The sequence below is a fragment of the Stegastes partitus genome, unplaced genomic scaffold (assembly GCF_000690725.1).
Source record: "Stegastes partitus isolate 25-593 unplaced genomic scaffold, Stegastes_partitus-1.0.2 Scaffold2305, whole genome shotgun sequence".
In the NCBI taxonomy this organism is placed as follows: Eukaryota; Metazoa; Chordata; class Actinopteri; family Pomacentridae; genus Stegastes; species Stegastes partitus.
Window position 1 is genome coordinate 52,000 of NW_007580036.1, and position 10,830 is coordinate 62,829.

Sequence of the window (10,830 nt, forward strand, 5' to 3'; positions counted from 1 at the left end):
TAAATGAAAAAATAAATACTTTATAGTACAAATCACTGAATAAATATAACCATTTAAATTATTTAATCATTATATATTTTTCTTTCCCCTGACCGCACGTCACTGGTTCAAATCTCGTGGAGGTGGTTTTAATGCTTCGATGTTGTTTCAGAGCCGTTTCAGGGTTTCACAGCGCTTGTCCACTTCTGATTTTGTGTTATCTAGTTTTAAAAAAAAGCTAACCTTCAAGGTGTCTTGTTGAGCTCTTGCTTCTTTAGCTGCGTCTGCGTGGTCCTTCACTCTCCCTTCCTTTTCTCTCAGCTCTGCCTCTGCACGCTGCAGCCACACAACAGCTGAGTCCAGAGGAGGAGGAAGACTCACATCTAGGTCTGTTTTACACCTCTGGAGCTGAAGAATGACACACACATTAACAGCATGGTAGGAGCCATTTTCCATATGAAAAAGAAAATTGCATAATGATAAATTACAATGTTAGAAATGCACCAAGAAAATGTAAAAGTAAAACAAACTCAGGCCATAATGCAATAAGGCAGTAAGGCAAGAGTAACTAAAACCCTGAGTGTGGCCCTGCTGCTTCTCGTGTGCATCTCCTGACCTCTTCCTCCAGACGGTCCCATGCGGTCTTGAGTGTGTGCTGCTGCTGGTTCAGCTCAGGGCAGCGTTTTATGGCAGCAAAGAGCGTCATCACTGGTCTCCTTTGCTCAGTGAAAGAGGCAGCGAGGCTCTGAAACACCTGGTGGACCAAACACAGAAACAACTTCTCACACAAAGTATACAAACTGATGTGAATGAATGTTTTCTTTATCCTGTTGTTAGCCTTACTTGATATTTTTCTGCGTAGCTGGATTCCTCTGCAGCTGTCCAGGCTTCTGACAGTTCCTGATAGGCCTCCTGCAGCCAACCAGTCACCTCTTGTGCTCGCTCACTTGGCGAAACCTAAACTTTCACAAACAATGTTATCAGTAATTACAGAATGTGGGGTGAATAGCAGTGTGGGAGCTGCACATTAACCCTCCTGTTATGTTCGTGGCTCAGGAACAGCAATAATGCTCCTGGGTCAGTTTGACCCGGGGCATGTTTGATTATCTAAAAGTGTCAGAAACCAAAAAATCCCAATAAACATTGTTTATAATATCATTATTAACTCCATTACTCACTATTTCAATCAATATTTAGTGCAATGACGTTCTTTACCTGTCACAGATCGTGGTTCAATCATTGTTCAACGAGGATAATTCATTTGTTTTTCATAGAAAATGCACATTAACGCTTTTTTAAAATGTACATCAGAAAGACCGACACATAAAATACCATAGTTTTACATGACATTGATTTTTTTTTTAAATATTACTTTACATTTTGAATTTTTTTAGTTTCATGAAGTGATGCTGATAAATCAACACAAGACACCTCTTCTGCTCAAGGTCAACTTGACCCACTGACTTAAAATCAAGACAAATGAGTCATGAGGATTAAACGTCTCCAGGGACATTGTGGCACGAAATATAACCCTGTCTGTCTCTGCATCCCACAGACTGGCTGTTGATTCATCCTTTGACTTGTAGACCCCAGGCAGCCAGGGTGAGGACCCCCAAAGAATAAGCATTTCATCCAGCTCCTTCCATTTCTCCCCCAAAACACATTTCAAGAAAGATTTTCTGTACTGAGTTGGATATGACCAGCTCAACAGCTGACTTGATGTCTGTCCCACGAGTCACTGCCATCCTAGTGGGCCCTGGCACTGTCTTTATTATGTTTTCTGCAGACAGCTTTGCGTGAAGTATATTTGGGGATGAAGACCACTGTATTGTACCATTTTTTTGATGTGAATGTCTTGTTTGAAGGATAATGAGTAGCAGTTTCTTCATTTGGTTCATAATCAGAATCCTCAGACTTCAGAATTGACCTCAAGACGGTCGTCATCTTCAGATACATCCTCCAATGTTTCACTGTCATGATCAAAGATGAGTTCCAGAGCCTCCAGGGCTGTTATCTGTTTACTTCTGCTGCTCATTTGGTAAAGCTCTGACATAGAGTATAGCAGCTGCAGAGTGTAGGTTGGTAGGACTTTGCAGGGAATCTTTATATGTTTTGCCCGTCCCCTGCTGAGTGTCCACTCAATGTGGGTGGAGTTTGCCCACATAAACAGAAAAGATTCCCATCAAACGTCATAACAACACGTGCTGCATCCTCCCACTTTAAAGATGAGGTTAAGAGAATAGAGAGAGGGTGTAAGGGCGTGCGTGTGTGTGTGTGTGTGTGTGTGTGTGTGTGTGTGTGTGTGTGTGTGTGTGTGTCATTAAACCAAGCAGAAGAAGTTTCATACAAAAAAAATACTTAAAACAATTATTGTTTTTTTTTGTTTGTCAGTCTGACCCTCAACATAACAGGAGGGTTTAAGTTGTGTGTGTCATAATCAGATAGACCTAACAGGTATCCTCAAGTGTCTTACGAATAATCGTGGTACACAAGTTTTATATGTGTCAGAATCATTAGTTCAATGCAACTACACTGTTTGACTATAGAAATGTGCACCATTAACACTCTCAACCCCAAAACCTGCCAGCAGAGTTGAAAAGCATGTTTTTTTTTTGTTGATTTTTTTGTTTTTACATCATTAATCAGAGCCAGAATCTGTAAAAACAGAAAGACACACCAGATTCTCAACTACAGATGGTCCTTGAACATATTGTGTGTGGTATGCAGTTCCCCCCAAAAATACAATCAATTCTAGGATTAGAAAGAAGACATATTTTCTTCTAAAAGAAATCATCAAACTGACACCATATATCAGAGCAAGAAACTGTAACACAAAAAAAAGTCTGATTTCCAATCTTTTGATTGTCCTTTACTTTACGTGTGATGTGCTCTGAATTGTGATATTTCATTAAAATGACTTTGTTCCACATGTCACGTTCAAAAATTCACCAAATATTAACTGTTTGTGCCAGATCCTGTAAAAAACTAAAAATTCTACACTTCTTACTGCAGCAGAGAAGTCATGACTCATCCAGCCATGGTTTACGTAACAAAAACTCTTTTTTTGGGGTAAACTGCAGTCAGTATTCACATTAAACAGAGAGGATCGGGCTAGAGACAGGTAGATGTTTTGAATTTAAGTTTTTTTGTTAAACAAATACTGATAAAAAAAAAAAAAATCATCTTTATTGTTTTCTTTTAATGACTGATTAGCATTATAACTGTATCATAGTGCAAAGAAAATATTTTGGAGCTCTCTCTATATCTAGTCATATGCCCAAAAGCAGTTTGGAGCTCAGAGAGTTAATTAAAAACACCAAACGACAGAAAGATAAACTGAAGACCGACGTTATTCGGTGTGTACCTGACGCAGCGGTGACATAGCAATTGCTGGAGTGATGTGAGCAGGCAGATTCACAGGTGAGAGAAAGGAGGTCTGGACCAGAGGAAACAGCTACACCACCACCACCACACCAGAGTGGGAAAAACGGAGTTGGAGACAGGGGGAAGAATATGGAGGGAAGATGGTTGACATGCAGGAGGTTGTGGAAGATCAAACAGGGAGACAGCAGGGACTAAAAGAGCATTAATAACCCAACTGAAACAGTAATTATACAGCAAGTAAGTTCAATTGTACTGTAGATTTACTGGGGTAGAAATGTACTGCAGTAAAAACAAAAGGCTAGTTGGTTTGTTGGTGTTGTTCACAGATTTAAAGCGTCTACATGAAGATGACAGGAGTATAAACCTTAATGATTTGTACCTCAAAATCACTATGTAATTGTTGGAAATCAAAAAAGCAGACTGCTTTCTGGTACAACGTACTCAGTCATGCATTTATTTTACTGGATTCCTGGTGGAAAACATCTCACTGAAAGCACTGCAGTGAGTTCGGCAGGAACTAAGTCTCTTATGAAGTGACTGTGAATTGAAATGAAGAATTGTTGGATTACTTACCTGCAGGTGATCATCAGGTGCTGGCATGTCATTGGAGTACTGTAGAAACTGGGCCACATAAGTCATAATGGACTTTTCCTCCGGGTCTTTGACATCGACATCTAAGATGAAAGAAGAAAATGATTGTTCAAATTATTGTTCAGCGTGGCAGGGCTTACTCTCAGTTGTCTTAAACACCACTAAGTAAAAGTGATGTTATTGCTCAAGAATGTAATGTGTGAGTACAAACTGAAATTTATTGTTAAGTGCAAATTTAAAAGTCATTATATCTGAACTGTTAATTTTTTCTACACTATATGTAGCATTTAAGTCAACTAGAGAATCAAAGTTTAGGATTCAAAAGTGATTATTTTTAAAGATGATTCATGCAGTAACGCAGAAATATAACATTTTATCGAAACACCCTGCAAGAGATCATCAGCCTCACCCTGGGGCTCCAGCAGGCGGGGGATGTGGAGCTCCCGCTCAGCCACGTGAAACGCTTCTTCCAGGTTCTCCTGGTTGCTTCTCGACGGAACCAATGAGAGGTCGACTAGCTGTGGTCTGAGAGAACACAGGATGGCCAGGAAGGCCTCTCCACTTCTCCAGCTTGACTTGAAGTCCCTCACACTGACAGAACAATGAACTCTGGAAAGAGACAGACAGACGCAACAATAACAACAACAAAAAACTTCATCATGATCATCACTATAACGCATAAAAAAGACACAAAACTTTAGTAATTGCTGCTTTCTTGTACACAGATATTCAGAAAGTAAACTATGGAGCACTTAAATGTAAATCGCAGGGAAATGATACAACATCCACAAACAAGGCTCTTGAGTCTAAACAATCTGTTGTTAAAAACATTAAAATATATGAACATAAATACCCTACTTTTGGCACTGGTCCCTGACCCACATGAGCAGGGCCTTCTTGGCAGATATGCGGAAGCGTCTGTGGAGAGGCGACGTCCGGCCTGCAGGGACCGGACTAGCTGGGACGGGGCTGCCAGACCAGGAGTCCAGGCTGGACAGAGAGTCCAGGGAGGAATGACGAGAGCTGAAGGAGAGAGCATTGGCCAGCTCCTCAATCTGAAACAGACAGAAAGACATAGATAAATCACTTACTATATATCACATTATCAGTACCCTCATACATTTCCTCAACTGTGAAATCTGACCAAAACTTATAATCAGTGCATTTAGCAGTAGCAACAGTAGGTCAGGCACTAATTAGTGTTTTACAGTTGCTACACTGGTACTCACGTGACAGTGGAGAATGATGGTCCATATGAGGCCGAGGATGATGGATGGGCGCCCATCTATGATATCTGGGATGTTGATGTTCACCAGTTTAATCTGCACCAAACAGCCATGACAAAAGTGTCAAACACACTCCAGGTGTTATATTGCAGTGTTCTCTGGTGTGTAAACTTACAGATTTTTTCTTGAGAAAGTTCAGTGCTGTCTCAATGTTGGCCCTCTGCTGGAAAACCCCACGGCCCCTTTGTCTTTTCTACGAAGACAGTTGTAAAATCAGCTATACAGCGCTGACAGCATTCATTTTAGCATGTTGATGTTCTGTTTTGGCTTTTAACACCCCTACTGCTTGTCTACGGAATAATTATAGATCTCTGAGAAGAATTAGGAATCTGCTCAGCGCACTGATGTCAAAGACGTTAACTCACCATCGACTGACCACTCATCACCTCCAGCAGGTCAAGCAGCTGTGCCCCATCTCTGAGGTCAGAAAACAGGTCTGACACAAATGAGGGAGGGCATCTCTGTAACAGTGCACAAAATCCAGTCTTAAATAAATCAGTCCAGTGGCACAATATCATGAAATAAATGAGTTTAATGTGAAAACTGTTATCCATCACTGATTCGACTAGTTACACAAACAGTCGGCTTGTTTATTTTATAATTCAAAATTGTATCATCTCTCGATAACTGCTTCTTTCTACGTTAACAAGACACACAAGTTGAAAAATCTGTCCCCATATAAACAAAAGTGAGTTTCCAGTCAGGCTATTTGGATGAATGCGGTTACAGAATCACCACCTCTTTGCAAAAAGCACATGAAAAAGATTGTTTCTGAAGAATGGTAATGCCCTTTTCCAGACATTTGGCATCCTCAATGCAGAAGAGTACTGAGTCTTTCTTGAAACAAGGGGGGCACATGAATTATATGAATATCACTAATGAATGTACTGACTTTTGTTGCATTGAGTTCCTTGTAGGGAATCTGTATTTTTAATATAGTCAATCTGAAGTGTTAGGTTAATTTAACATAACAGCAAACACTCTACTGTTCAATAGAAATAGTCGAAATAATGCATTTATCATGAGGTGATACAATTTAGAATCATTTGACATTTATGTGACATTGCATATTGTAGTATATTGTAATTTCTGAACCAAAGTAAGCTCAAGTGCAACAGGAAGCACCAAGCTTTATGAAAAATGTAGTGGTATATGCAGGTATATCAACACTTGCGGGACAATAAATGTTAATATAAGATAGTATATTTGGTCAATTGGACAAATTGGACCTTTTTTTAATGCTACACAGCACCTTTACAAATAAACCCCAAAATTCACAGGGGGAGAGCCCACCAACTCTTTTATAGCCATATCTTAAAGACATGAGACTTTAATGTATTTATCAAAAAGCATTTTCTGGCTTCAAGCATCAGATTAAGTTACAACAGTAAACACTGTCTTACAGACATAATGGAGCAAGTATCTGCCTGTCAGAGTTGTCTGTGGGCTCAGAGTGGAGTGACAGATGGCAGGTTATGAACAAGTGATTTTGGAGTTAGAGTTACAGTCCTATGAACATGAGGTTATGAAGAGGAGTCTCGGTTCAGATTACGTGCCGCTCTGCTCAGCTGGACCACTATTTATATTTCGGGCTCGTGTCAGCAGCTCAAGGTCTCTTTCCAGCCTGAGCTGCTCCACTGCTGCATGACCAGTGAGTCAGCATGTTACACTCCACAGCTCGCTTCATATCATTTACAGCTCAACCGCAGCATGACGTCACTCACTTCAGCACTTTCTATGTTCTTGGACATGTTTCATATGTTACCACTCTTTCATTGAATATTAAGATAATGATAAAGTGCAAAAATAAAAAAATGTTTTAAGGCAAAACGTTAATCTGCAATTCTGATAGGGCCACATCGACATTTGTTTTTTGATTCTTTGCAACACAAACATCCTCGAAGTTTTTCATGTTTGAGAATAAATGCAGTATGTGCAGAACACTTCTATTCTTACATGTGTTACATGTGATGCATGTCTGCCACCTTCAAAGTTTGTGTAACATTTTCACATTAGTTCCTTTCTGCAGTATTGCTCTTGCTTCTTTCCACTACACTCTAAAATCCCCAAATACCGTACTCCAAAAGATAGATTTTCAATTGACACCTGTGTTAACAAGTCATTGTGGAGGAACTGCAGCATTTACTTGGAAAACAATCAGCTATTTGACATCACCCTGAGCAGAACTATCACTCTGACAATCATAAAAGAGATAAAACTCAAATTTTCAACTGCTTATTTTACATCAGACTGTGTTGCCTTCAGCTTGTTGGCTTCGAAACACATTAGAGATACGAATATCCCAAACACAATGAAAGATACTCAGTCATTATACAAGCATCACACAAACATGACGTCCCAACATACCTTAGCAAGTTGAGCATTTATCCAGTTGGTGAATGTCCTCTTCTGAATCTGTTCATGCTCCACTGTTAGGGAAAGAAAGAAACTGTTTATACACAAGCAAGACATATTATATATCAGGGGCTTTCTGATGTCATATGCAAAAGCTCCACTCACAAGTTTTTCTGTGAACTGTCACTTTCACTTCCAGCTGGTTTAAAAACCACCAGCTAATGCAATAAATGTACAAAATGCTTTATCAAATACATTCCAGTATATTTCTCCAAACAACCTGTGCCCTTGTGTAGTGTTCATAGCTGGATCGTGCTGCTGTGAAGTTACCTGCAGTGGGTGCTGTGGGTAAATGTAGGTCATGAACTACTCACCAACATCAGAAAACCGAACAACTTTTCGACCTTCCATTCTTATAATCAATAGTCAGCAAATCCATGTGTAACAACTAAGAACAGTGTCAACTGCATCAGAAAACTTGCTCTTCGTCTTTTGCTCTGGACACCCTGGAGTGAAGGCTTCCTCTTTAAGCTAAAGTGAGGCTAAGGGCTAGGATCTGACTACAAGATGGGATGGTTTCCAAGACAGTGACAGACATAGATACTGAGACACACACACGCGCGCGCGCACACACACACACACACACACAGCAAATATACATAGAGACACACTCACAGTCATGATGAACTTCCAGACAGAGACATATGCACATACACAGGGGTACTAGACCACATCCTGAGCTCCTGTTGCCAAAATATGAAACTCTTATGGTATACACCATTATGAAATCACTATATATGACATTAGAAAGGTTTTCCCTGACTAATATGATGGAAAGTTTAACAGGTAGCTTTGTAGATTGACTATTTGCCTGTTTCAGCTGAAACTTTTCTTTATTAGCAGGATAAGTAGAGCCAGAGACCACCTAGGGGTGCATGACTGAATTGTATGACTGCATCCAACATAAAAAGACGAATGATGCTTGTAATTAGATGGTTTTTGTCACTTTCATGCATCTTTAATCACTGCTTTCTGTGCAGTGTCTGTTCTCTAGAGTCTTAGCTCAGGCATGTTCTCAGTTTGTGCTGCCGTTAAGGCCAAACTGCTGAATCACACAGTTGTGTCTCTTTTGTAACAGATGAAATTTAGATTACAAGCATGCTAAAGGAAAATTGATATCATTACTGAGGGAATCAGAATCACTTTCCATAGACTACCTTGTTGATATCAAACTTGACCATGAAGACTGAGTCACTGATTCTGCTGTTTGTTTAAGAGCCTGCCGAGGCAGGCAACACCTACGCTTATTATTCGCTTGACTCCACCCAGTTCACCTGGCATTCACAGCACAAACACTTCAAATTGTGTTTTCATGCTCTTAGTCCATTGTAAGATTGGCATCAGTCAAATATGTTTTTTTTTAGAGCAAAACACAGTCTATACATAATTATAGATGTTTGCAAGCAATCAAACAAACAGAATACACACACAAACGAAGGTTCCCTCTACTAAGAAATCAGTTTTGGTCGTTGTCACTTTACTGGGCCTTTTCTTGACTTTCACGATGCAGAATGATGCATGTTCAGAGTTCAATATTATAAGACTCTTTTCAAGCTGTTCTGCTGAAGGTGGAGTTTCTCTGTGTCAACCTAAAGCCTGACTTTACTGTGTGGATTTATCACATCACAGCTAGTTTGGAAGACAGTGCAATACGCAATCTACTAAAGTGATGTGGAAACTTTAGGGTTGCCTTGCACATACAATGAGAATGAAATAGGAGACAATGTGCATCCAGTAGATCAACTTTCAGCTTTTTCACTGAGGGAGGAGGAATTGATCAGATTAAGGATTTTCATCAAGGTAATTGAACCATTTTTTGGAAGAAAAAAAACATATCAGATAGAAATTATTATTCAAACTTGGGTAATTTGATATTCTTCAAGTATGTTTAGAGGGGACGTTTAATGTAGTGACAGGATGTTTTGTATGATTTTTTTGGTATTAACCTGTATATTACTTAGTTTTGAGGCATTTTGTCTTTTCAGCAGTCAGGGGAACACACATACAGCAAGGCTCAACTGGCTGAGACCTGAATCAGGGACTCAGTGTTGATGGCATTTGTGCCTTTGTGATATGCACCATAAACACTCGGTTATCAGGTCACACCCATAAAGTACTACTACTACTGCTTCGGCACTTCAAAGTGTGTGTTTTGGCGCATTGTCAAAGTGTTTATATCAGATATTCTCTGATACACCATAAGAGAATATCTGATCCTGAACCGGATTTTAACAAATGTGAGAATACATAATAAACACTGGGCCTGAAACAGGTGAAAGACACAACTTGCATCAGTACACAATAGAAATGTTAAATATTATACAGTATATATGTAGAATATTCACAAAAGCTTCTTTCCCTTTTGATATGTGCATCACGACAAAGCTGCAACATTAGGCTGTAAATATTCATTAACACAAGAAGACAGATTTGTAATAAATAAATGAATTCATATTTGAGAGAACAAAAGTCAGAGAGCTAACAAGTTTTAATTACAAAATATTTGCACAATCAAAATTAATTGTAACTGTAATTGTAATTTGGAAGTAACCTCATTTACCTGTTCTACTCTGTAGTTATGCTGTGTGCAGTAACACAATGTGTTTGTTGATCAAACTCAAGGACAATAACTGCGATTATATGTGTGATTAAAAACCAGTTTGACTTGAAAAATGAATGTTTTCCTTGATAAATTATAGGGACACTTGTACACCTGATGGCTGGGGCTGAACAAGCTGAGGTTTTCTCAACCGTTTTGGACTCTTTAAAAGAAAAAAAGCACTTATTTTATGATATTGCTAACAATACAAACTGCATAGACTAAACAAACATAAACAGAAGAACTGAATTCTCCAATTCAGCTGGGCAAACAGTGAACAAAGCAGCTACAAAAATGTTTTTTAATGAAAAACTATGTGGTGAACGGAATGCAAGTTCCATCTTCTGTATGTGTTTGTTGCGCAGACACAAGAAACAGTAAACAACGTAGGTGCAAAGTAAAACTGACAGCAGTGGGTCACAACATCTATGAAAGTACAGAAATAGCCTGACCTTGGAGGAGCATGTGCACATTGTCAATATCCAATGGAATGCCTCCATCGTCTTCTTCTGCTCCACCTGAAGCCATGGAGCCTCTGACCACAGCCCAAAACGAACCTCAGGAAGGTCCACAAGA

At 39.4% G+C, this 10,830-nt stretch overlaps 1 protein-coding gene across 1 annotated transcript in view; it reads right to left on the reverse strand.

The window, feature by feature from the left end:
• LOC103374617 (nesprin-2-like) overlaps positions 1–10,782 on the reverse strand; it is a gene marked incomplete at its 3' end in the record, with an annotated part of 62,647 nt that extends 51,865 nt beyond the window's left edge. The window contains exons 1-12 of the mRNA XM_008304732.1: positions 10,707–10,782; positions 7,608–7,669; positions 5,606–5,701; positions 5,356–5,433; positions 5,184–5,276; positions 4,813–5,009; positions 4,364–4,563; positions 3,937–4,037; positions 3,344–3,433; positions 823–936; positions 596–733; positions 223–387 (exon numbers count right to left, since the gene is read on the reverse strand). Coding sequence (XP_008302954.1) covers positions 223–387; positions 596–733; positions 823–936; positions 3,344–3,433; positions 3,937–4,037; positions 4,364–4,563; positions 4,813–5,009; positions 5,184–5,276; positions 5,356–5,433; positions 5,606–5,701; positions 7,608–7,669; positions 10,707–10,782 — 1,410 coding nt within the window. The remainder of the gene's footprint in view (positions 1–222; positions 388–595; positions 734–822; positions 937–3,343; positions 3,434–3,936; positions 4,038–4,363; positions 4,564–4,812; positions 5,010–5,183; positions 5,277–5,355; positions 5,434–5,605; positions 5,702–7,607; positions 7,670–10,706) is intronic.
• Positions 10,783–10,830: the final 48 nt, after the last annotated feature.